We start from the raw sequence: 27325 nt of genomic DNA, 5'->3' as shown, positions 1-27325 counted from the left end.
ACAGTCATGTGTCACTTAACAATGGGGATAATTCTGAGAAACAGTTTAAGTGATTTCTTTGTTGTGTGAATGTCGTAGAGAGTACTCGCACAGGCCTAGATGGTAGAGCCTCCTACATACCTAAGTGACATGATACAGCCTGTTGCTCCTAGGCGACAAACCTGTACAGCATGTTACTGTCCTGAATACTGCAGGCAATTGGAGCACAGTGGTCAGCTATTGTATATATAAACATATCTAAACATAGAAAAGGTAACGTTTTGCACTATGATGTTGAGATAGGTATGATGTCACTAGGCAATAGAAATTTTTCAGCTCCATTATAATCTCACAAGACCACCATTGTACATGCAGCCCATTGTTGACGGACACATTGTCATGCAGCACGTGACAGTAGTTGATGCACTGTGTTGGTTTCTTATTTGTATTGTACTGTTATTTTATTTGTTTATTTGTTTATATTTTCAATCCCAGGTTGGTTGAATCCCAGGATGTGGAACTCACAGATATGAACGGCAAACCATGTGTGTGTTTGTGTGTGTGTGTGTGTGCGTGCACTATCTCCAGAAAATAAATATTTTATGTCTTTCCTATATGGCTAGTAGAAAAAGAAAACACATTTTAGTAAAATGGCATTTTTTAAAGCTGTACCTTGTACCATTGAATCTTCACGTCAGTTTTGTCACGGGTGAATTCCCTCAGGTCAGGGCATACTAATACCCCAGAGGTTGACAAGGTTAAAATTTGCGGGTATGAGATGAACGGCAGGGAAGCATCTGTGTTCTCAAAAACTCTGAGCTCAATGGACATTTTGTCACAGTAAGAAGCATTTCTGATTTAAAAGGAAAAAAAAGATAAATGGCAAGGCAAAATAAAAGTAAAGCTAAGTGAAATTAAGCATCATTTCCCCAACTCTATTAAAATCTGCATCTGCATTTTCTGGATTAGTACAGATGATTTCCTGACATAAGATGGTTCAACTTAGGATTTTTTGACTTTACAATGCTGCAAACACAATAAGCATTCAGTAGAAACCCTACTTCAGTACAGTATTCAGTAAATCACATGAGATATTCAACACTTTATTACAAAATAGGTTTTGTGTTAGATGACTTTGCCCAGCTGTAGGCTAATGTAAGAGTTCTCAGCCCATTTAAGGAAGACTAGGCTAAGTTGTGATGTTCGGTAAGTTAAGTGTATCAAGTACATTTCTGACAACGCTATTTCCAACTTACAATGGGTTTATTGGTATTTACCCCATTGTAAGTCGAGGAACATCTATATTGCAATACTTCTGTCCCTGATCTTTTCAAACCCTTGGGGGACAAAAAGTGTCATAACATAATTGTACAGAAAAAGCATATTCTGTGTTTTTCACAAAGGACTGTCTACAAGCCCGATTCTAATGCCACCAAGGTTCATTAAGAAATCCCCAAGTCCTCTTCAAAAGGGCTTATGCCTTCCAGGTTCTGGAGCTTGTTGAGCCCAGCCCCCGCATACTCCAACTTCATGATCCAGGAAACCATATTCATATGGAGAGATTGTTTCCCAAGAGCCACTGTTTCCATAAAAAGGAATATTCCCTTTGCTCCTTTGGGGAATGATTTGTCAACTGAAGTCTAGTTTTAGAAAACTGTCAGAAACTTAGTGTAAGACCTATAAAAGATTTTTGTAATACTGCATGGGGAAATTAACTTGGTAAGTTTGCTTTATTATTATATTATTATTATTAGTCTACTAGCCTAATCATTATTTCAGTGCCATAAGTCTATCAAGACCTTAGAGCTGGAAAAAGGGGAGAGGCAAAACCTTGCTGGAAACTTGCGGGAAATGGATGGAGGACAGAAAACAGTAATTAAAACTACTCTTTTAAGTAGAAAAATATAAAAATATAATTATCTCAGCTAAATTTCTGGCTACCTAAGACACATGAGACTTTGACATACACAATGAGGATGAGTTTTACATATAGGGGTAAAAATTACTTGCACAGCAAAATCTAAACCATCCATATCCAAACAAGTAACAAAATGTAAAAAAAAAAAAAAAAGTGAAAGAAATATGATAAAAGCTTACCACTTGAAAGTAAAAAGAATTAATTTAAATATATGAGGCCAATATCTGTATTATATTTAGCTTAAAAAGGGAAAATAGATGAACAAATATTGTATTTTATGCATAAAGAAATACAGAATGTTAACTCTCACCTTGAAAAATGCATGTCACTACATGTTGAATAAAAGCAACTGAGGACAAATCTAAAGACCTCGGCCTACTTGAATAACAGTCACACAGCAGGTAGCCAGCAGGGAGTAGATGCAGGCCAGGCCCTGTGCTGTGTACTTTGCACATGTTATTTCATTTATGGTCCAGCCCCCATGAAGTAGGAATTACTATTATATCATTTTTATATGAAAAAATGTAGGTGTACAGAAATTAAGTGGGCTGTACAGCTACAAAGAGGTCAAACCAAAATGGGAAGCCCAGCAAGGCTCTGGGAAAACCCATAAATCTATCTTCAGTACCCATAAGTACGATCTTCAGAAACCAAACTTAGTAGACATATTGAAAGTTACAAGGCTGTTCACATTATTGATCTGGTAATTCCCCTTGAGCAAGAAACTTCATGAAAATAACTCAAAAGAAAGAGAAGGGTGAGGGGCAATTTGATCACCACTTGCACTCCCCATGTAGTGTGGCACCCCCATGGCAAAGGCATGATAGTCGTTAGTAGTGCTGCTCACCAAATAGGCCCAGTTCTCCCCATTCTGAGCACATGGTGTATCACATGTCCTCGTCCCCACCGTGGGGACTCTTCCTAGCTCATGAGTTGTATGTGTGGCCCTTCTACATGAAAGTTGTAACAGCCATGAGAGACCCTCCAAAGCAGGCTTCCTTCTGCTCTAGCAACCAAGCAATAACATTTGAAATAGTGACTGTGACTGCTCTTTCAGCCTAAGTCCCTAACTGTCTGCAAACCCACAATGGACTTGTTGCATATGTAAGAAATAAGCCCTTGTTACTTTAAGCCACTGAGATTTGGGAGCTGTTTGTTACAGTGGCATAACCTTGCCTGCCTACTCATTCTCTTTTTTTTCTTTTTCTTTTCTTCCTTTTCTTTTCTTTCTTTCCTTCTTTCTTTCTTTCTTTTTTTTTTTTTTTTTTGCAGTGATAGAAAGTAAGGCATTTATTTGCAGAGCACCAAGCAAGGAGGCCCAGGCAGCTACTGCTCAAATGTTGGCCTCTCTGATGGCTTGCATCCTTGCCTACTCTGACTCACCATGTGGATTCTAGATCACAAGGTCTTAAACAATCATGAGAACAGGGCAGTCTCTTGCCTCATGACTATCAATGCTAAAGAGTATTATGGCAACTGCTGGTGATTCTCACTCAATTAGAACCCCAATCTTACAGTTGACAAAGAGTATTAAAGGTTAGCCAGGTAAACCTTCCCATCATGCAAAGAAAGTTTGACACACACTGGAATTTCCACTGCCCCCTCAATCTCAGCTCTTTTTTTCCTACAAAAATTGATCATAAAAACAAACTCTAGGACAAACAGGACTCAGCTCACATCTCCCTGATTTTTGCAGTCTCACTTTCAGTAGTCATGCGGATTGCCTTTTGGGAAGGAGAGGGAATTTTTATGTATATATTGACCACCTACCATGACACCCCCCACACTAGTTCCTTCACATGCTGTGATCTCATATAACCCTTTCAACGGACTTCTTTACAGGGGAGAAAACTAACAACACCCATAAAAGTCAAGTGATAAGCCCAAGGTCCCACTAGATAGGAAATGAGAGCTAAGATTCCCATCTGTCTTTCTGACTTCAGGTTTCATGTTTTCTTACTACACTATGAGTTTTCCTAGTAGTACTCCTTAGAGAAAATTAGAATTTTTACTGTGGAAAAGAAAGAAGAAATATGCATTTATAGCTATTGTAAAACCAGGCATCCACATTTTCCTAGCATAAGAATAGGAGATGGTTTGCCTGCTTCTTAGGCAAGGTTCACTGACAGGATTAAACCTGTCCATAAATTCCTTATACTTGGGGCTAGGCATATGGATGGTAGTGTCAAGCTGGGTTTGATTTGAAGAGTCTCAATTTCACACATGCACGCACATGTACACACACACGCACACACACACACACACAGAGGGCACCCTCCACCTCATATCTCCTCCCACCCCCCACATCCCCTGCCACACACACACCCAGCCTAGGACTGGGGCTGATGTGGTCTGAAATTTTTCCATTCACCAGTAATTCCATTGTGCTAAGAATGTCACTTCTCCGGTTCTTTTTCTAAATGTACATATTCCTGGGTACAGTTCTTCTTAAGTCAAATGAGTTTATGAAATCTGGAGACTCTGAAGCCAGCTGGTGGAAGGAGCAAGCAGTGCCTTTGGAGGAACAGAAGAAGCAGCTGAAGAGAGAGGCCAAAACACTAGTTCCCAATCAAGCCGAGGGTTGTCTTAGTTCAGAAGAACGAAGCCAAGAAACTTTTTATTGGAGGAACAGAAGAAGCAGCTGAAGAGAGAGGCCAAAACACTAGTTCCCAATCGAGCTGAGGGTTGTCTTAGTTCAGAAGAACGAAGCCAAGAAACTTTTTAAGATCACCAACACTAGGCCTAACTTCATCCATCAAGAAGCAGTAGGACATGTCAAGACCATTCAATGGGGAAAGGACAGTCTTTTCAGCAAATAGTATTGGAGAAACTGGATATCCACTTGCAAAAGAATGAAGCAGGACCCTTATCTAACACCATATACAAAAATTAACTCAAAATGGATCAAAAAACAAAAGAGCTAAAACTATAAAATTCTTAGAAGAAAACAAAGGGGAAAATCTTCATGACATTGGATTGGGCAATGATTTCTTAACACTAAAAGCACATGCAATAAAAGAAAAAAACAGATAAACTGGACTTGATCAAAATTAAAACCTTTTGTGTAACAAATGACAGTATGAACAGAGTGAATATGCAACTTACAGAACAGGAGAAAATATTTTTAACTGTATGTCTGATGAGGCAAGGGGTTAATAACCAGGAAATGTAAAGAACTCCTACAACTCAACAACAACAGCAAAATCCAGTTTTTAAAATGGGCAAAGGACTTTGAGTCCATAAAGGAGATATGTCTGTACCTCCAGAGAAGATGCACAGATGGTTAATAAGCACTTAAAAAGATGCTCAGCATCACTAATCATTAGGAAGATGGAAATCAAAGCCACAATGAGAGACCCCTTCACACCCATAAGGATGATTATTATCAAAAATAATAGAAAATAACATGTGTTGGTGAGTATGTAGAGAAATTGAGTTTTGGCACTGTTGGTGGGAATGAAAAATGGCACAGCCACTATGGAAAACAGTATGATAGTTCCTCAAAATTAAATATAGAATTAACAGATGATCCAGTAGTTCCTCTTTGGGGTCTATACCCAGAAGAACTGAAAGCAGAGATTTGAACAGATATCTTCACATCCATGTTCATATTGGATTCACAATAGCTGAAAGGAGGAAGCAAGCCAAGTGTCCCTGGATGGATAAATAGATAAACAAAACGTGGTACATACATAAAACGGAATAATAATATTCCACTTCATAAAGGAAGGAAACTCTGACTCATGCTACAACATGAACGAACCTTGGAAACATTATGCTAAGTGAAATAATTCAGTCACAGAAAGACTGATTCCACTTAAATGATTTAAACGAGGTACCTAGAGTAGTCAAAATCACAGAGTTGGAAAGTACAATGGTGGTTGCCTGGGGCTGGAGGGATGAAGAGAGGGGAGTTATTTTTAATGGGTTCAGAGTTTCAGTTTGTGAGGATAAAAAAGTCCTGGAGATGGATAGTGGTGATGGGGCCACTGATCTGTACACTATAAAGTGTTTAAGATGATAAATTTTTTGTTATGTATATGTTTTCTACAGTTAAAGGGGATGAAAGCAACAGGACAAAGAGGGAGGAGGACTGGACCCAGGGTCAGGAGACTCGGGCTCCAGAGTCAGCTCTACCACACACCACCTGGGGAACTTTCCAAGCCAGCTTGGTTCCCTTATCCTTACAACGAGCAGTTGGACTAATATTTTTTTTTCTTTTTTTTTTTTTTTTTTGAGACAGAGTCTCGCTCAGTCGCCCAGGCTGGAGTGCAGTGGCTCGATCTCCGCTCACTGCAAGCTCCACCTCCTGGGTTCATGCCATTCTCTTGCCTCAGCCTCCTGAGTAGCTGGGACTACAGGCGCCCGCCACCACGCCCAGCTAAACTTTTTGTATTTTTTTAGTAGAGATGGGGTTTCACCATGTTAGCCAGGATGGTTGCGATCTCCTGACCTCGTGATCCGCCCTCCTCGGCCCCCCAAAGTGTTGGACTAATTTAATCCTAAGGTCTCACCCAGCTCTAAAATCCTATTCAGAGTAAAATCCTATTCTATGTCTATTTCTTGGTTCCTTACCATGTGGCTTCAACAGTGAACAACATAGACCAAGTCCCTGCCCTCGCAGAGTTTACATTCTAATGGGTAGACAAACATTAAATACGGTAACGCACACAAATGTGTCAGATGGGAAAATCCTATCCCAAGAAAACTACAGCAGAATAAGGAGAGAGTGACAGAGGGCGATGTCAGCTAAAATGGCTAGGGACGTTGTCTCCAAAGAGGTGGCATTTGAGCAAAGACTAATGGAGACAGAATGAGACTGTAGGGTTGGGGGGCTGTGTCAGGAACAGCAGGCTGGATGCAATGTGGATTCACTGGATTTGTATTTTGTACACTGGATTCTGAGATCCAGATCATGACTAAAGACCCTCACAAGCCTCCATCCTGCCAGGATCCCCTCCCCAGCCCCGCACGGGGAGGCTTACCTAGTAGTGCAGACGTAGGTGCCAGAGTCCTCCTGCAAGGCTGGCAGAAGCCACAGAGCACCGTCCTGGGCCCACATCCGTGTCTCTTCTTCTCCTGGGACCATCCTAGCAGAGTCATTTTTATGCCATGTCAGGTTGATGCGGGGGCTGACAGAGGCCCACAACCAGTAGGGCACCTGGGGGCACCTCAGGGCCACAGGCTCCCCTTCCAGCCTGAACTCCCGCTTGTAATGCCGCCCACGAAACCGGCAGCTTCTGGCAGCCCCTGAAGGACAGAGAGCCCATGGTCAGGCTTTGGGTCCAAAACTTGCTCAGATCATAAAACCTCCCTGCACCTGGGACTAATCCTGATTCTGGCAGGGAAACCTGGAGCACATTCGAGGAAGATGTCATTTGTCCCTAACAAAATGACCTACACCCTGGGGTACTATTAAACTCCCTCCCTACCCCATTATTATACTTTCAAAATTTCCAAGTAACAAGTTCAGTGCTACTATCCATTCCAACTTATGTTTTGTGAAGCAAGTTAAATCAGGTTTCTATGGTGACGAAAAATTAAAGATTAAAAACTATGGCCATATTTTTCACTTGCTGACTTCTCCTCATTAAGAGTAGATCTGAGCTGAGTTTAGATGGTAAAAGTTTAGTTCTGGCATGTCGTATGGTTAAACTCCAAAGGCAACTTTGTTAAGGGCAAACACATCACTTCTTCAGTTTGCTCTTTGACAAGCACATTCGCACCATTCTTTCCTTTTCGTTTTTCTTTTTTTATTTTTCCTTTTTTATTTTTTTGAGACAGGGTCTCACTCTGTTGCCCTGCTGGAGTGGAGTGATGCATTCTCCACTCACTGCAGCCTCAACCTCCCGGGGCTCAAGCACTCCTCTCACCTCAGCCTCCCAAGTAGCCAGGACTACAGGCACGCACCACCATGCCCAACTAATTTTTTTTTTTTTTTTTTGTAGAGACGTGGGTCTCTCTATGTTGCCCAAACTGGTCTCAAACTCCTGGACTCAAGCAATCCACCTGCCTAGGGCTCTCACGTACTAACTTTACAGCTGGGAGCCCACACTTTGCTTTCTGACAACAAAACTTCACTAGATAGCAGCTTTCCCCAGCGAAGCTACAGGCAAGCCTTTTTGTATCTGAAAGGTTTACTTCTTACCTGTGTGTGCCACAGGCTGAAGGGTGAAGGCAGAAACTCCCATTACCAACACGTAGAAGCGGAACATTGCTCCTGACAACTTCCAGAGGACACGGGAAGTGGAGGACTGAGACCCAGCACCACGTGGCCTAGGGGAGGAAACAGAGGTGTCACCAGGAACCAAGAACCCTGCAGAGAGAATTCCTTGAAGACGGGGTAGGGGCAGGGTCTGGAAGCTTCACCGGATAATGGGAACCTTTTTGCCTACTCTGTTTAAGAACAAAACTCAAAATTTTTGGATTTGTTTCTCTGCAGCTATATTCACTGAACATATCTAAAGTCGAATCCCTGTAGCACCTAGAGGTGTGCTTGGCAGAGGGGCTCCGCCCCATAAGCTGCTGTCTCTGCAGAGACCTGCCTTAGCCATTCTTGCGCCTTGGCCAGAGATGCTGCTTCCTCAGCTGAGGCCACTCCCAGTGCCCTTTCTGCTCGGACTTCACTTTCTTGGTGAAGTCTCCCTCACCTCCCTGTCTAAAATTGCACCACCTTTAATCCCAATACTCCATGTTTTCCTTCCCTTCCCTGTCATTCTCTGTGGTATTCATCATCAGCCTTGTCTCCCCTCTCCAGAATTCAGGCTCCACTGATGGAAGGACTGTGAAAGTAAAATAAAGACTTGGGACCCCCACTTCACTCTGCCAAAAGGAAAAAAAATAAGCTGAAGGCTGAGTCCTGCAAGAAGCTGCCTTTCTTTCTGTTCCTAAGCAGACAGCGTACAGATAAAAGATTTTAAAAATTATCCACAGGTAGCGACTCTATGTTTACCTTATCATATGTGAAGAGCAGATTTACTGAGTATACGAGGAATATAATTGACTATTCCCTACCTGTTTCTTATCCCTTGCAACACGTGGTTTCAGTGATGATCGCACCCTCCCTCTCTGCCCTCCAGCCTGCTTTTCAATAGGGGAAAAACCTTACATATTGAAGCCCTCAAAATCATCTTTGGAGAAAGGCACAGACCACAGACTGTTTTTTCTGTGATTCCATGTTTTTTCTCCTGGGCATTGTCCTTAATCTTGGCAAAATAAGCTTCTAAATTATTAAGACTGTCAGATACTTCTTGGTTGACAGAACCCTGCTTTATCTTATTCACAGCTCTATCCCTAACTCCCATTTTTTGAATGAATGAATGAATGAATGAACGAATGAGTGAGTTAATGGATCACTCAAAGCCCAAGAGTCCTCATATTTCACTTGTCAGAGAATTTTCCCTATATCCCCTACGGATTAACTCCTGTTTTACATACAATTCTGACATGCTCCGAGGGATTCGGTGTCCTGCTAACACTCTGGTCTACAGCATCCCAGGGAGAAAAGCAACAAGAAATCCAAAACAGAAGTAGCTTGTACGAGTTTATGACACAGTCCTCCCCCAGTCCCCCCAAAGACTGGAGTGTCAGATGCCCTCCTCGTCTCCCTGATGAGCTTCTCACACTATCACAAGTGTTCCCTGTGTCTGCTAACCACGGCCACAACGATGCTGCTTAACAAACCAACGACCCCAGAACTGAATGGTGTGAAACAACGGTCGTTCACTCTTGCTCACAAGTCTGTGGGCAAGATGGGAAGTTGGTTAACCTAAACTAGGCAGGGTTAGGCCTGGCTCTGAGCGGCAGATGGGGTCCAAGTCTGCTCCATGGGTGTCTCATCCTCCTTGGACCAGTAAGCTTCCTGGGAGATGAACCTCTTTGGGGATGGTGAAAATGGAAACAATGCGGCCAAAAGCACACACCAGGCCACACTGGGAACTAGCTCACTCCTGTCTGCTCACATTCCATCTGCCACAGCAAGTCAATGCCCCACCCGGCCATCGGCGGGGCGGGAAGTGGGAGCAGTCATGCCAGCTGCCATGCCTGACTCTTCTGGCTCCGCAAGGATGGTGACAACCTTGGGGCAGAGCCCTGGTCTTGCTCACAGCCCTCATGGCCCACACACCAGAACATACCGGGGAATATTTATGACTAAAAGCCTGCCCACGGCAGGAGTTGTAAATGTATCCAGGGGAAGAATTCCCAGCCACCTTTTCCTTGAGTTGTTCCCGGCTCCTCACACTGATGTCTCTGGGAATGACTTGCAGTAAACCCACGGTGGCATTGAGGAACCGACCCTTGCACTCCAGAAACCCTCCCTCGTGAGTGGGGAACCCTGAGTCCAAGGACTCAGAGTTACAGTCTGAGCTCCCCCTTCTGGTGACCTGAGATATTCCCCTTAGCTGTGTATCTGGCCTGGAGCTTTCTCCCTTAAACTCTCTGTTTCTACACAATACTATTCTTCAAAAGTTTCTGAAGCACAAATAGTTCCTGTGACTTTACCCCTAACCACACTGTCAGGTTTGCCAGATGAAGGTCACATAAACATCCACCAAGCTGCTGTGTCCTCCTTGGACACACATTTGCTTATCACATCCCCAACTATACTGGTCCAAGCCAGACTCACTAGTGCACCAGTAAGAACATGAAAGAAGTAGGAATTTAAATACACTGTAGCTAACCAATACCACATATCAGGATAAGTAAATGAAGTCAAAGCTGGTGTTGTAGGGACTAGTGTAATAGCAATAGCTATTGTGCCAAATATTGAACATTCATTCTTGCATTTTATCCCCACAAAGTGAGTATCATGCTGATTTTACAGAGGATGTATTATAAGAGTTCAAAGGGGTTAAAAGGCCTGGCCAAGATCTTACAGCTAGTAAGCAGACATTGAAATTTAAACCCAGCACTGGTGATTCCAAAGCCCTTGCTCTTTGAAAATACACCTTCTATGACAGATGCTGCTAGTTTCTCCTCCCAATATCTGTCCTCCCTGCTTCCCCAATAATAGAACCCCCGAATCTTACTGGGCACATGGCCCTCTATACACAAAGACATTTCCCATCATCCCTTGCAACAAGGAGTGGCCATGTGACAAAATGTGGATCAATGAGATGTGAGTGGAAGTGTCATGTGATCCCCCTGGGAGGTCTCCACTAATCTTCCTTCCTGCTGCTGAGTGTGGATGTGGTGTCTGGATTGTGGCCGCTACCATGAACTACAAGGTGCAGACCACTCACTGAATGTAATAGGGCAGTAAGAGGGGAACCTGAGTCCTTGATGGCTTCGTGAAGCCACCCACCACCCTGGACTACCTTTTTTATGTGTCCAGGCTTTCTGTCATGCACAGCCAAGCCTATTCCCAATATATTGTTTTCCCAGAGTTTATAAAAAGATCCCAGGGGAAGGAGCCCTGCCAGGTACTGTCAGGCATTGTGTTCTCACAGTCTTCTTTCTGATACTCAACTATTTCAGGTAAACAGTTTCTGCTGGTTGACTCTAAAAGTCACTTTGACTCAAAGTCAGGAGCTGACGTGCAGCCTCCCCTCAAATGAAAGCGCCCCACCATGCTCACATTCTCTCAGGGTCAGGCTTACGGGAATTATGGGAAGGTTTGTAACCATGTTTAAAATTACTTTGACACCAGAAATTCAGGCTGTGCCATTCAGGATCAGTCAGTAGCTAACGCTTCACAGAGCTGTGGAGCTGAAGAGTCTTTGAGAAATCTAATCGAGTCTCTTCTTTCTACAGGTAAAGTGAGTTTCAAGTTAACTCTCTTCTTCAAATGATATGGCTGGATGGGTGAGAAGAAGTGTTTCAACAAGGACCCTATTCCAGTAGAACGAATCCTAAAATGCTGTCCTCCTCCAGTAACTGCTAGCCCCATCTACCCCCACCCCCATCTCCAGCCAAGGGTGTCTTGGTTTCTCTCCCTGGACTCAGGCAAAAGAGCTGCTTTACTGTGACTTCTCTAGGAAGTGGCTGCAGACAAGTAAACCACAAACACATAGTAGTGACAGTTTTCAATAATCAAAACCTCAGAAAAAGGTTGGAACCAAAATTGCTGTAGCGTGGGAAACAGTAAATTTTTGGCAGGCCCAGAGGGGAAAACAAATTAGTTTTGCAGAAGTTTGAAGCAAAACACTATTCTCCCGGCCTACTTTCTTTAAATGAGTTTTTAAATCACAGACAACTTGACATTTCTGCTGGAATCTGAGTTGACCTTCTTACTGGAAGAAAGAAATTTCAAAGGCAGCTCCTTCCAAGTATTTGAGTTAGAATTCTATCTTTTTTTTTTTTTTGTCAAATAACCATGTTTCACCACATTCAACATAAGAAAACAGAGGCATGTGATGAAAAACAAGACCAGGCATAAGAAAAAGACAAAAATGTGTGAAGTGTGAAAGGAAGGAAAAAGAATGCTGGAAGGTAGAAAGAGCTGACGGCACAGCCCTGAGTTGGACAGGTGGTAGAGCACGCACTGAGGCCCAGGTAACCGTTACCTGCCTTTGATTCCCAGGTGTCTGCAGCTTCTGGTCATAGACAATACATATAGCCTAAAAGGATGTAAGTGCTTACTCCACCTTTTCATTTAATTTTTAAAAATTACAAAAAGACTGAAAAGTTGAAAGCATAGTATGACAAATGCAAGTATATATTTCACTAGATTCGCCATTGTTAACATTTTGCTGCATTCACTTTATTCTCACTCTCTCTCCCTCTTCTATCTCTATTTACACACAGGCACATAGACATAGACATAGACATAGATAGACATAGACCGAGACCTAGACCTAGACACAGACACAGACACAGACCTAGACCTAGACCTAGACATACACACAGACACAGGCAGAGACACAGACATAGACACAGATACAGACACAAACACAGACAGACACAGACATAGGCACAGACACAGACATAGACATTGATACGGACATAGACATAGACATAGACACAGACCTAGACCTAGACATAGACCTACACATAGACACAGACAGAGACACAGACACAGACATAGACACAGACCCAGACACAGACACAAACACAGACACAGCCACAGACACAGACATAGACACAGACACAAACACAAACACAGACACAGCCACAGACACAGACACAGACAGAGGCACAGACACAGGCACAGACACAGACAGAGATATACACGTAGACATAGACCTAGATATAGACCTAGACACGGACACAGACACAGATGCAGACATGGGACACAGACAGGGGACAAAGACACAGACGTAGACATAGACCTAGACACCAACACAGACACCAACACAGACACAGACACAGCCACAGCCAGACACAGACACAGACATAGACATAGACAGAGACACAGACACAGACATAGACACAGACACCGACACAGACACAGACACAGCCACAGCCAGACACAGACACAGATACAGACATAGACATAGACACAGACACAGACACAGACACAGACACAGACCTAGACCTAGACACAGACACAGCCACAGCCAGACACAGACACAGATACAGACATAGACATAGACACAGACACAGACACAGACACAGACACAGACACAGACTTAGACCTAGACACAGACACAGACACAGACACAGACAGGGGCAAAGACACAGACTAGACATAGATATAGATATAGACATAGACGATGACATAGACACAGACATAGACAATGACATAGACACAGACACAGACACAGACACAGACACAGACAGGGACAAAGACACAGACATAGACATAGATATAGACATAGACATAGATATAGATATAGACATAGACATAGACATAGACCTAGACACAGACATAGACACAGACACAGATGGGGACAAAGACACAAACATAGACATAGATATAGATATAGATACAGATATAGATATAGACATAGACATAGACATAGACACAGACATAAACCTAGACCTAGATTAGACATACACATAGACATAGACACAGACCTAGACCTAGCCCTACACATAGACACAGACACAAACACAGACACAGACACAGACATAGACACAGACACAGATAGGGGACAAAGTCACAGACATAGACATAGACACAGACACAAACACAAACACAGACACAGCCACAGACACAGACACAGACAGAGGCACAGACACAGGCACAGACACAGACAGAGATATACACGTAGACATAGACCTAGATATAGACCTAGACACGGACACAGACACAGATGCAGACATGGGACACAGACAGGGGACAAAGACATAGACGTAGACATAGACCTAGACACCAACACAGACACCAACACAGACACAGACACAGCCACAGCCAGACACAGACACAGACATAGACATAGACATAGACACAGACAGAGACACAGACACAGACATAGACACAGACACCGACACAGACACAGACACAGCCACAGCCAGACACAGACACAGATACAGACATAGACACAGACACAGACACAGACACAGACACAGACAGGGGCAAAGACACAGACATAGACATAGATATAGATATAGACATAGACATAGACACAGACACAGACACAAACAGAGATATACATGTAGACATAGACCTAGACATAGACCCAGGCACAGACACAGACACAGACACAGACACAGACCTAGACCTAGACACAGACATAGACACAGACACAGACACAGACAGGGGCAAAGACACAGACTAGACATAGATATAGATATAGACATAGACATAGACATAGACAGAGACACAGACACAGACACGGACAGAGACAAAGACACAGACATAGACATAGATATAGATATAGACATAGACATAGACATAGATATAGATATAGACATAGACATAGACATAGACCTAGACACAGACATAGACACAGACACAGATGGGGACAAAGACACAAACATAGACATAGATATAGATATAGATATAGACATAGACATAGACATAGATATAGATATAGACGTAGACATAGACATAGACACAGACACAGACATAAACCTAGACCTAGATTAGACATACACATAGGCATAGACACAGACCTAGACCTAGACCTACACATAGACACAGACACAAACACAGACACAGACACAGACATAGACACAGACACAGGGGACAAAGTCACAGACATAGACATAGACATAGACACAGACACAGACACAGACCTAGACCTAGACTTAGACATACACACAGACACAGACACCAGCACAGACACAGACACACCCACAGACACAGACACACAGACACAGACACAGATATAGACATAGGCATAGACATATTTTCTCCTGAACACCTGAAAGTTGCAGACATCATCAAACTTCACCTCTAAATACTTCAGAATACATGCAGGAATACATTTTTTTAACAGATTGAGAACGTAGTAAGTAAACTATAGCTCCAGAAAGGAATTTTCCAGCATGTAGAAGGAGTAACAATTTTTTTTGATAATATATTTGAATATATCTGGACTGAATTCACCTAGAAGATGAAACTTTTCTTTATTTCTATCATTACCTTATTCCCAGAAGTTTTTAGGCAACTGTCTCATCTCTGAGTCAGGTGGCACAGTCATTCAAAGAACAAAAACACGGTGGCAGGTGCTGAATGTTAATGAAGTCACATAGCTCTCAGGCCTTACACCTATCACTGAGTCACTTCTAGTGTGTAAAATGAATTCCTAGGAGCCCGAACATGTTTTACACATGTCGTATAAATTCTTCGAAACCCATGAGGAAATAAATATTTACATCAAAATTAACCTGGAAATTTTTTATAAATTCAAAGGTGAAACAATATAGAATGTATTTTTTAACTAAGTCCTAGGAAATAACAGAATTTTAAGAGGGAAGACTTTCCAGACTCAGATACAGAGAAATACATGACCAGGTTTCAGTCAGCTTTTATTGAAAAATGTGCTGGCTCAAAACAAAACCTACATGAGTTGTCCAGAAACTACTTTTGTTCTATAGGAAAGAAAAAAGCTAGACAAGGAATGAGCTTCCGAGCAGCCGGCTGAGACTGTTCCTGGTCTGCACAGCTGTGTCACAAAGACAGCTGGTGATGTCCTGGACACTAGCCTCCTGTCCCTGGTGGGGCCTGGTGAGACAGATTGCTTCCTGGAGGCCACGTTGCAGGGAGACCCATCTTTGGCAGAATAGGGCATTAGGCCACATTGGGCTGAATCTCAGAGAAGCAAATTGGCAGAAACTGATACAGATGGTTCCACCAAGGCATAGGCACTCTCTTTATACTGTCTGCCAGCAAACATCCCTTCTCTCTAAAACCACCACTGAAGTGTCTCTTAGTCAGTGGTTCTTGGGACAGAAGTTGGTCAAGTTCAGTCAACCAACTCAACTCATGTTTTCGCTCATTCAAATCCTGTATCAACATTCCATTCCCCGTGAGTCTGGGTCATTCCAAACCTCCAGCAGGCTGGACCATCAACCAACACTTGCTTCACCTGCCTCCTGCATTAGACCCTGCCCAGACTGACACCCAGCAAGACCACTCCTCTAGCCCGGAACAGTCACCATCCTCCTCCAAAATGACTGATGATGAAACTCTACCTGTGAGGTCCTAGGTATCTGCAGGGCAAACCCACAGGCTTCAAATTCTCCCAGCCTGGTATTTGTGTAAGAGGAATACACTGCTCTGTACAACTCCAGAGGACAAAACTCGTGAGTCTGGTAGAGCTCAACATCCCCATTATAAACACGGAGCAATGGAAATAGACTTGGGTACATTAAGTCACTTGCCCAAGGCCACAGAGCTAAGGAATGACAAAGTAGGATGTAAACCCGAGCCTACACAATCCTTGGTTTTGGCACTCATTCTCTGCTCTGTAAAAGCATCAACACCTGGAGCTAGAGGGAGCTCCAGAAGCCATTAAGTCTATCTGCCCACACAAACAGTCTTCTGAAACCCAGCGTTCTCTATAGAAGACAAGCTTACCCCCATCACAGGATGCACACTGCCAGTCTTGGGAAGTATCCGTAATTAGAAATGTCTGTCATTTTGGATCCCAAATTTGCCTCCCTCTAAACTTCATTTATTAGTCGTATTCGACCCTCTGGGGAAGCTCCGAAGAAGTCTGCCTTCACCTTCCAATAACTTTGAGAGTTAGAAAGTGTATACAGAAGAGCACAGTGTACCTGGACAGAGAAGTGGAAATCCTGCCTTCCTTCCTGCCAGCAGCAGGGTGGTGGGCAGCTTACATTATCTGTGTGAGGCTCAGTCTCCTCATCTGTGAAATGGGCATACCCTGGTGTGCACTACAGGAGGATTAGATGTCACACCATATGTAATGAGCTCAGCAGTGCTGCAAAAAGAAAGTGTTCAAAAAGCAGTAGCTCTCATCAGTGTTTTACAGAAGCAGAGCCAGGTACTCAGGGAGATAAGGAGCTTACTCAAGGACACAGTTGGAAGACGTGATGAGAAATCAGCCCTTCCACCATCTGCATTCTGCTGAATTCCTGCTAAGCAACCATTCCACGGCCCAGCCTGAGAACTCATCAGTATCGTAGTTGGTAACTTAGCTAACACCAGTTACTATATTAAAAATGTGTGCAACTTTACCTAATGGAATCCATAAGCTCAAATGCATAGATCCGTATTATAGAACATATAAATGTTCTATAAATATTTAATTTATAAAATACACAATATAAATGTTGCATGCTTAACATATAAACACACAATTCTAAGTACATACACATGCATACACACATACATCTTCAAGGCTGCCAGGAATTCTAAGGTTTTTATCTTAGTGACAGCATATGGAACTGGAGGTTGGAACTGGGCTCCTGTCTTCACTCTACCATTAACTAACTATGTGATCTTAGGCAACGACATAGTCATTTGCTCAATCTCTGAGTCACAGTTTCTTCACCTCTAAAATACAAAGGTTGGGCTGGTGAGACCTCCCAGGTCTCTCGCAGGTCTAAAACCCTGGAACTCTAAGTCAACCTGGATTTGAGCTTAGGCCTCCTCAGTCCTAGATACAGCTTCAGTTTCTAAAGCATCGAGTCATAGCAGACAACCACTGAACTCAGTCAACTCTCTTGCCGAAGGCCCCATGGCCACCAATGGCAGAGCCACAACTCGGGGCTTCTGAGGTCTCCTGGGAACTGGACTTCCAGCTCTGCTGGGCTACCTGCTGGATAAAGTTAATTAGTAACTGGACGCTCTGGCGTTAGAGCAGGAGTTGGTTGTTAACAGACATACACCCTTAAAACAAATTTTGCTTTCTGTCTTATAATCTGAGTGTGGGAAACACCTAAAATATTTGAGTAATCAGTCATCCAGAAAACCTGCCCATCTAAAATAAGACAAAGACAGAAGAAACAAGGACAGGAAGATCTGAGTAGGGGAAAGACAGCCAATCAGATCCTGGTACAAAGGCATGTAGCATATTTTACTCACAGAAGCAGCTTTAAAGTCTTCCTTCAGAAGCTCTTTCTGTTGATTTGTATGAGCGTCACTAGTTTTTAAGAGTAGCAGAATGTATTTTCCAGAGGTGACCACAACAGTATCTCCCATCCCACATGGTCTTCTAGAATGTGACCGTGCCACTCTGCCACCAAGAGGTGGAGTCTAACTCACCTCCCTTGAATGTGGGCTGGCCTGTAACTTGGTGTAACCAATACAGTGCAGCAGAAGTGATGCTGTGTGAACTCTGGAGCTAGATCAGAAAAATCCATGCAGCCTCCACCTGGTTTCCATGGGGCGCTTGCTTCTGCCTGGCTTCCTTGGAAAGTCAGCCACTATGAAGACAGTCCAACTCCCCTGAGACCACCTCTCTAGGGAGGCCACATATAGGGCATTGGTTGACAATCCCAGCTATGCCCAGCCTCCCAGGAACCCTGCAAAGGCACCAGCCATGTAAGTGAAGCCATCGTGGACCCTCCAGATGAGTCCATTCACCAGCTGAGCACCACTGTTTGAACTCAATCAGACACATGGAGCAGAAGAATCACCTAGTTGAGCCCTCAAATTCGTGACATACAGAAACTAGGAGTTATCATAAAATAGTTGTCATTTTTAAGCCACTAAGTTTTGGGATAGTTTTTCATGCAGCAACAGCTGAACAGAATGCTCAATCAAAAGCAGATTCCAGATGGCAAATTGGAAAGAGGGAGAAGGCTGGGAGAAGAAAACACACACTGGAAAAAGTGGCAGCTGATTGCCCAGTAACAGAGGAGACGGAAAACCATTAAGCAGGTGCAAGAACCAAAGCACACAGCCATTTCAGGATTTTAAGCACAGACACCCGCAGTCCCTTCCATGTAACTGTGCCCTACTGAGTATATCAGGATGCTAAAGCATGAAATAATTGATGCTCCTAATGATTTCCTTGAATCACAAAGAATAGTTTAAATTTTGTTCAAACCCCTCTTTCTCTAGGATGGGACAGTACATGCAACACAGATACAATGAAGGTAATATTGCAATTACTTCCCAATGTGTTTTCCTCCTTGCTATTCTGGATTCTTCTGCCACTACAGCCCCAGGAAAGGGAGAGAGCAAAGGCCTCCTCAGAAGGAGGGAAGGAAGTGGATATGATGCAGGGGAAGTTCCTTCCTGGTAGGAAGTGTCAGTAGAAGAAAAAGACCCTTTGGGCTCCAGGGCTAAAGGAGGGAATGTACAAGAGGAATCAGGCAGGCTGTCCTGCTTCTTATTCTGGGTTTGAAACCTGAAGGCAAAGGGACTAGAGGTAAAAGAGAGAAGGAGGCTGGACGCAGAGGAATTTTTGCTCTGCTTCCAAGTTGCATCTCTGGAGGAATCCCACCTTGGTGAAGTAAGGGGCACTAAAGAAGAATGGAAATAATGGTGTGGCTGTTAGGTAAAGGGGTGCTTCACTGATGGGAGAGATTCAGACCTTCCGCTGCACTCCCAGGAGAGAATGGAAGGTAAACTGAGATCTGGGCTGAGATGGGGCTGCCATGATGAAAGACAAGATGACCTATAGCCACGGCTTCAGGATATTCAGTCAGTAAGGAGCAGTGAGCAAGTGGGGGAAGACTGCCCCACCTCTTGGTAGATAACCACTTCCCCGAGGCCCTGAGCTCTCCACCCTCTGCCGCCTTGACTTTCTGGTGCTCCTCTGAGCTCTTCAGGTGCAGCAACAGATGCTGTAGCATCTTTTCTGATGGGCTGGTACTCATGCCCTGCTGGTTGCTAAACATTTTGAGTATCACCTGGACAGTCTAAGCCTCAGAAAAAACAAGGTCATGGCCAAAATGCAGAGAACCTGTGGAGCCAGTGAGAGGCACAGCGGGGCGACCTTGGACGGAGCACTGGCTCTGACAACTGAGGCACCAGACCTCGGGTTTTCCCAGTCACAGACACCAGCAGTAGATTCCATAGGACACCTCATGACCAGGAAGGTCCAGGGACATCTCCACAGAAGCCAGTGCAGACCCCAGGTCAGCACGTGTGGATCAGCTGCCCACCACTCCCTGGGGACACAATGTCCCTGTCTTCTCAGGCTTCTTCCTGGCTAGAAGAAGGTGCTGGTGAGAAACTGGAAGAGCGAACATCTACCCAAAAGAAACAAAATGAATGCAAGAGAGGTAGATTTGAGCCAACTCACACAGCAATACATGTAGCAGCAGGCTTAATTCCCCTGCCCTAGTGGGAAAGGGCCTTTAGAGCCAAATGAGATTCCTCCTGGCAAAGCTTTAAAGGTACTTTTTGGCATCAATTTGTAGTGAGTATATATATTATAGCAGTATATATTATATATGTGTATATACTGGGTCTGAGTATATAATATATATAATCAGCATATATATACACATATATATACTCACTACTATATATACATATATATATATTTTGGAAATATTTTCTTCCAAAGTTTTTAAGATGTCAAAACAGATGGGATTTTCTTTGTATGCTTTGAAAGATCATCTTCCACTCTCTGGAAAATGTGCCCACCTTGTCCTCTGAGGGGCACCAAGGGTGGCAACTATCCCAAGCCCTGTGTCCAGGGTGTCCAAGTAACAAGAAGTCAGCTACTCTCCCAAAAAAAAAAAAGACTGAAAACACCCAGGGATTTTTATATCTACTGTGTGGGAAAATCTCTCACCCTCAGCACAAGAAAACCTGATTTTCAACTTGAAGATAGCCCAGACTTGCTGGGTTTCCACAGACCAGACCCAAAAAGCCCCAGAGGAAACCTTTGGCTTGCCCCGGGGCTGTGGGCAAGTGTTCCATTTGCATTCTTAGCCCCTCTGGCTCCTCTCAGCTGTCAGATGCCTGGCCAGCTCGTTCCTTGGTGGTGAGAGCAGCTCCATGAAGCTTGGTGAGCTGAAATCCTGTGTGCCTCCCTCCCACCCCAAATGAGCTAACTGGGTAACCCTACGTGGTGGGTACGCTCATGTTCACCAATATTCACTTCTCTGAACCCTTGAAGTCAGGCGGGGCACGTGACTGCAAAAAACAAGTGCCGATTCCAGGCCTGTGCATTTCACAGCTGGTGCTCTCTTGCCAGCTCTCTCCTGCATGGTGCAGGCTGAGCCCTTGTTCATCCATGCTGCCAGCACGGCACAGTCAAGCCATCCGGGCAGCAGGCTGAGGTCCACCTGCATCCATCGATCCACTCACTTGCTCCTGCTGTGCCTGCTTCTGCTTCTGATAAGTAGGAATAATCTCCACCCTCCAGCACTTGTGTCAAAACAATGGGCGTCCCACTGCTGGTCTCCGTAAATTCTGTTTTGACAATGACCTGGGTCGCCGAGTGGCTCTGATGAGTCATCACAGTCCAACGCAGTTAACCCATGACGATGCTGTAGCATGAGCAAGAAATCAGCTCGTGTTGTATGAAGCTACTGAGGTCATTGCCACAGTATACCTTGGAGGGCAAGCACCACAGTCAAAGTGAAGGATCAGGACCTTGTATTCATTTTCTATTGCCGTGTAACACACCAGCACAGACTCAGCCACTTAAAAACAACCGCATTGGTTAGCTCACATTGCTGTAGGTGAGATGTCTCTGCTCAGGGTCCCACCAGACTGAAATCAAGGTACTGTTTGGGCTGTGCTCCTTCCTGGAGCACAGGTTCCTGTTCCGAGCTCACAGGGCTATTATGACTGCAGGACTGGGCCCCCACTTTCTCCCTGGATAAGGCCACTCTCGGCTCCAAGATGCCACCCATGTTTCCTGCCCTGAGGCCCTCTCTACACCAGGGCAGTTTGTTTCTTCAAGGCTAATGGAAAAAAAACAACATCTGCTGCTGCTTTAAGTCTCTGTCCACTTGACTCTGACCTCCTGATCCTCTTTTAAATAGCTCATCTGATTATGTCAGGCCCACCCAGCACATGACCTTTTTTATTAACTTCAAGTCAACTGATTGAGAACCTAAATTACTTCCACAGAATTCCTTCTCCCTTGCCACATAAAGTAACTTAATCATGGTAGTGATGTTCCATCTATTCACACATCCCACAAGGAGGGAATTATACAAGCGCATGGATCAGCCGGAGTCATCTTAGAATTCTGCCTACCACAGACATTTAAGAAAATATTCTCATGAACATTAGCTCTAGAAAATTTAGGATCCATCCAAAACTTTACACTAACGTCTTCCTTGCCCCCAAATAAGAAGACCTCTTCCTAGACTTTCTAAATCCTTTCTACTCAAAGTGTGGTCCATGGACCGGCAGCACGAACACCATTTATAAAAAATTCAGACCAAGAGAATCAGAATCAGCCGCATATTCACAAGGCCTTCAGCCAAATATTCACAAGACCCTCAGGAGATGTGAAGGCATCATCTCAAAAGGCCCTTGTCCTGAGATAGCTCCCCCAAAGGCTTGGCCCTGGACACGTCTCCTAAGGAAGGGGTTCTCAAAGTGTGGTCCCCTGGCACGGGCGTCAGCATCACCTGGACACTTATTAGAAATGCAGATTCTCAGGTCACCAACCAGGATTTGCTGAATCAGACGTTCAGCCCTCTGCATTTTCATAAGCCCACCAGTGATTCGGATGCGGGCTCAAGTTTGAGAACCACTGGGCAAAGGCACTGTCATGATCGAGTGTCTCGCCTATGGAAAGCCGTGATGAAAACATGAAAAAGCAACCCGAGTCTGCTCTGCTTCAGTCCTGTTGCTGCTAGAGGCCAACTCTGCTCTCCTGGGGGAGGGGAGGAGGGCTCGAGGTCCGTGGATGTTCTGGATCCCTCAGCTCTAACTGTCAAACAGGCTTTGGAGGTCGAGATGGGAGTGGGGGTGTAGAAGGGAACCGCTACTAGCAGGGCCAGGCAGGAGGCTCCCAGGCCAACTGAAGACCCCTGGAGAGAGGATAGCTGCCCTGAAACATTCAGCCGAGCTTCCTTCTTGCCTTTTAGGGTAACCAAGTACCAAAATACAATCCAAATGGACAAACTTCTAAATGAGGTTAGAAGAAAGGCACTCTCCTGTGTCTGTGCATGTGGTAATACCAAATGAGCAGGTGGGCAGGAGGCCCACTGGCCTTGGGAGGGCAGAGCTGATGAAATGGGCATGGAAAAGGTGAGTGTGCAGGAGGTGGGATTTAGTGCAGAAAGGGGGCCGGCAGCTCCCACTGCAGCCATGCAGCGCTGGGAGGCTCCGGGAAGGTCTGGACACTTGGCTGCCTCTGCTCACACAAGAGAGAACTCAGGGCAATGTAGGGTCTTGACCAAGATCTTAGAGCAGAGTTGTGGGTGGGGGTAGAGGAGTCCTGAAGGGCTCTAAGAAGAGCAAAGGCCCCCAAAAGGGAATGGGATTAAAGAGAAGGAGCTTCAAACAGCAAGAGCAAACTGTGTGCCAGGATTTAAGAGAGGCAGAGAGAGGAACAGAAATAGGGAGAAACAGGGACAGAGAGAGAGAGAGAAGTAGAGACAGAAAGAGAGAAACAGAGACAGAGAGAGAAACAGGCAGACAGAGAGAAACAAAGACAGACAGACAGAGAGATCTGGGAGTCAGGACACCTGAGTCTGTTTCTGTTGGAGCCTCAGGCAACTTTCTTGATTTCTCCAGAACTCAGGTGTCTGATCTGGGCGACCTTCCTCACTCACGACCTTCTTCCCCTGTGTGAGGGTGACCTTAAGGCCTGAGTGCTTGATACTACTTGGATTCATTGACTGTACTCCTCATCACCCTTGACCTTACTATTTGCAGGTGGAAATGGAGACCCTGAGCAGGTGAGCTGTCACGCAGCTCGTCCCAGGCAAGCTGGACTCTGAACTCAGGCCAGTTCCCCTCTGGGGACACATCGCAGCCCTAACCACACTCTACTACCTCTCTCAGAAAACCACCCAAGAGCCAGGCATTAGAAAATCCACAGTGACTTTAGAATATCAAGCTTTTCACACCAGAAAATCTCATGAGGCTTCTAAGGAAGAAAGCCCTCCATTCAGCGCACATCCCACGTGCAGCCTCGTGCGGTAGAAACGGGTCTCAGTGGTCCGCTATCTTGTGTTGGATTCCACTGCGATTTTACTTGTGGCCTAGAATCATGGAAGGTCCTTAGAAACCCCCTGATCCAGCCCCTCTTTTGACAGATAGAAAAACTGAGGCCCAGAAAGGTCAAGTAATGCTTCCGGCCACCTTCACACAGGTGAAGAAGGTCATGGGCAAGGGAGGTCACCCGGATCAGGTTCCTGAGGTCTGGAGAAATCCGGAGAGTCGCCTGAGCCTCCACCAGAAATGGACTCAGGTGTCCCAACTCCCAGGTTTCTCTCTTCTGTCTCTGTCTTTCTCTCTCTGTCTCTGTGTCTCTCCCTCTGTCTCAGTCTCTGCCTCTGTCTGCCTTTCTCTGTCTCTCCCCATCTCTGTCTCTCTGCCTCTCTCTGTCTCTCTGTCTGTCTCTGTCTCTCTACCTCTCTCTGTCTCTCTGTCTGTGTCTCTCTGCCTCTCTCTGTCTCTTTCTTTGTCTCTCTCTGTCTCTGTCTCTCTGCCTCTCTCTGTCTCTGTCTTTCTCTGTCTCTCTCTGTCTCTGTCTCTCTGCCTCTGTCTCTCTCTGTCTCTGTCTTTCTGTCTGTCTCTCTCTGTCTCCCTGCCTTTCTCCGTCTCTGCTTTCTCTGTCTGTCTCTGTCTCTCTACCTCTGTCTCTCTGTCTCTCTGCCTCTCTCTGTCTCTGTCTCTCTGCCTCTGCCTGTCTCTCCTTCTCTCTCTCTGTCTCTTCTCTCTGCCTTTCCCCCTCTGCCTCTCTCTCTGCCTCTCTTTGCCTTTCCCTCTCTCTCTGCCTCTCTCTCTCTCTCTCTCTCTCTCCAAAGCCTCTTACCTGCAGCTCTGCATTCTCTCACCTTGTTGCTGCTCACCTGGGGAAGGCTGCCAGGCCAGACTTTCACCTCCAGCGGTTGCTCAGCAGTCGAGCAGGGATTTATACCCTCCTGGGAGCTGGGATTTCCTAACCGGGTGGTGTCACCCACTCACACTGGGTGGCAGCGGACACACCTTTTCCTCCTCACGGGGAGCAACCCCAGGCTGCAGTGCTGGGTCTGAGTACATGATCACCCAGATGGGGAAGTGGCCAAGGAAACTCCGCATAAGTTTCCCTATTTTTCTGTGACTCGCTAAAAATTACGTACTTCCAGCGGAGAGGTGGTTTTAAAGTGATGGGCGTTTTGCCCAACTGTGGCCCCATTAAAGAGAAAAAGACGCTTTTGATCTTTAGCCAGTGGAAGAGTTGGTTTTCCATCCAAGGAACCCTTTTAGGATCTAAGAAAGGTTAAGTTTTTGTTTTGTTTTGTTTTCAGAGTCCTGTATGATTTTTAACTGTTAAGTGAAGGAGGGGGTTGGTTATCTAATTCCTTATTCTAGATTGTGGAGTTTGCAGAACTGAATAGTATGTCGTCTGAAAGTGGGAATCCAGCATCAAGTCATGTCTGTACAAAACCAATGTCTCCCAAACCCCCTAACCAGCCCGAAGGTGTTGTTTGTTGCTCCTCTCTCCCATGCAAGTTGCCACTGTGGAGTTAGGACGAAGCCGAGGCAGGGTGCACCTGGTTTGCTCAGAGCCCACGGATCTGAGAACTCACGGTCCTGGGCCTTCCTTGATATGAACAGGAGGCCAAATGGGAGCGTAAAACCTTGGCCACAGCCTCCCTGGAAAGCCAGGCTCCAGGGCTAGAACCCTCCATCATCCCCCGCGACCTCTCGCCTATGTGCTCACTCATGTTGCATCGTTTAGAAAGAGGTGTAATTTGGAATCCCTCTGTTGGTGGTTGGAAAGGAAGAATGCTTTTCAAAATGTACTTTAAAACCCATGGCATTAACCTTCATAACACTGCCTGGTTTATGCAGATCTTTATTTTCTTACAATTAAAGAGGCAGGTATAGAAACTCCTTTAGAGAAATCTTAGGGAATTCATACCCAGAACAAATGGCTAAGTCAGAAGGGCCCATGGGTCCTAGTTTTATCCTTTTGCTAACAAAGGATGGTAACTCTTGAAAGTCAAATCTCAACTGGTTAAATAAAATCTTAGAAAAATACAATGTTAGAGCTAGGTAGAAACTTAGAGATGGTCAAATCTGTCTTCCAGCTTAAAAAGAAGAGAAAACTGAAGTCAAGACATTTGAGGATGGGGAGCGAGGTGAGTAAGCTGTATTGATTTAATGATGTGTATAACTTCACAATGGGTGGATTCTTATGGAAACTGTTTGGAAACTGTGATTGCCCCAAAATGGAGTTTGTTGAGCAAAGGGTAAATGTTACATTATATCATGTTTATTCTTTTTAAGGACCATTAGAAGGTGAAATATTTGAGATTTTTCCCATTGTTTTGACGTGGTAAGATTGAAGAACAAAGCATAAATTTTGAGTCAAGCCTAGTAAGTTTCAAGGGTGGGAATTCATCCCAGTAGGAAAATCTCACCAAATACCATCATCATCCCAGGATACAGAACACGCCAATAATTGAGCCCCTGTCTCCACCCTCTCTCTGTGCTCAACTAAACACATCACTCCCAGCTGACCGGCCTCAGTTAGGATTCAGTTCATTAAATAACACAGGAAGCCCACAGCTTAATTCAGCCAAAGAGAGGAAGCAAAACCATGCCATCTGCTCTTGGCCATGCTGGAGTTAACTGCTGATCTTGTGATCTATAAGGAGGAATTTACATAGCCTCACTTCTTTCTATGGGAAAACTTGATCACAGAGTCACAAGAATTGCTTAAATAGTCTTTTCAAGAACTAATGCTCAGACCCAACAGACACCCAAGAGTAAGTCCCCAGGCCTGCTGGAGCATCATGGAGCCATGGCTACTTTACCCCTCCGCCCCGCTTCACGGCCTACACTGCACTGTGTCCACCACCAATAGCACACTTGAATGGCTCGATTTCTCCACCAACTGATGGGAAACCCACAAAGCACAGAATGTTCTGTAGCATCGTGAAATCCTCTGAGGTTTGAGGTGAAAGTCACCCAGGATGTTTATTGCAAAGATTGAAGCAATGATTCCTCATTTTTTAGACCCAGGAGGCCTTTCCAAAGTCTGGTGT

General features: G+C 44.7%; 1 protein-coding gene across 5 annotated transcripts in view; it reads right to left on the bottom strand.

Annotated features, from left to right (window-relative positions):
* Window positions 1-25277, bottom strand: part of IL1R2 (interleukin 1 receptor type 2) — a 53770-nt gene extending 28493 nt beyond the window's left edge. Inside the window, exons 1-4 of one of the 5 annotated variants that reach the window (XM_054547423.1) lie at window positions 25142-25277; window positions 8046-8173; window positions 6883-7147; window positions 652-832 (exon numbers count right to left, since the gene is read on the bottom strand). In XM_054547423.1, coding sequence (XP_054403398.1) covers window positions 652-832; window positions 6883-7147; window positions 8046-8112 — 513 coding nt within the window. In that variant the 5' untranslated portion in view covers window positions 8113-8173; window positions 25142-25277. Of the gene's footprint in view, window positions 1-651; window positions 833-6882; window positions 7148-8045; window positions 8174-25104 lie in introns of all 5 variants that reach the window. The other 4 variants (XM_009236679.3, XM_054547422.2, XM_054547421.2 and 1 more) reach the window with 4 other exon arrangements.
* Between the last annotated feature and the right edge of the window lie 2048 nt (window positions 25278-27325).

This window comes from Pongo abelii, chromosome 12 (assembly GCF_028885655.2).
Source record: "Pongo abelii isolate AG06213 chromosome 12, NHGRI_mPonAbe1-v2.0_pri, whole genome shotgun sequence".
Taxonomy (NCBI): Eukaryota; Metazoa; Chordata; class Mammalia; order Primates; family Hominidae; genus Pongo; species Pongo abelii.
This window is presented reverse-complemented; position numbering and strand designations above follow the sequence as displayed.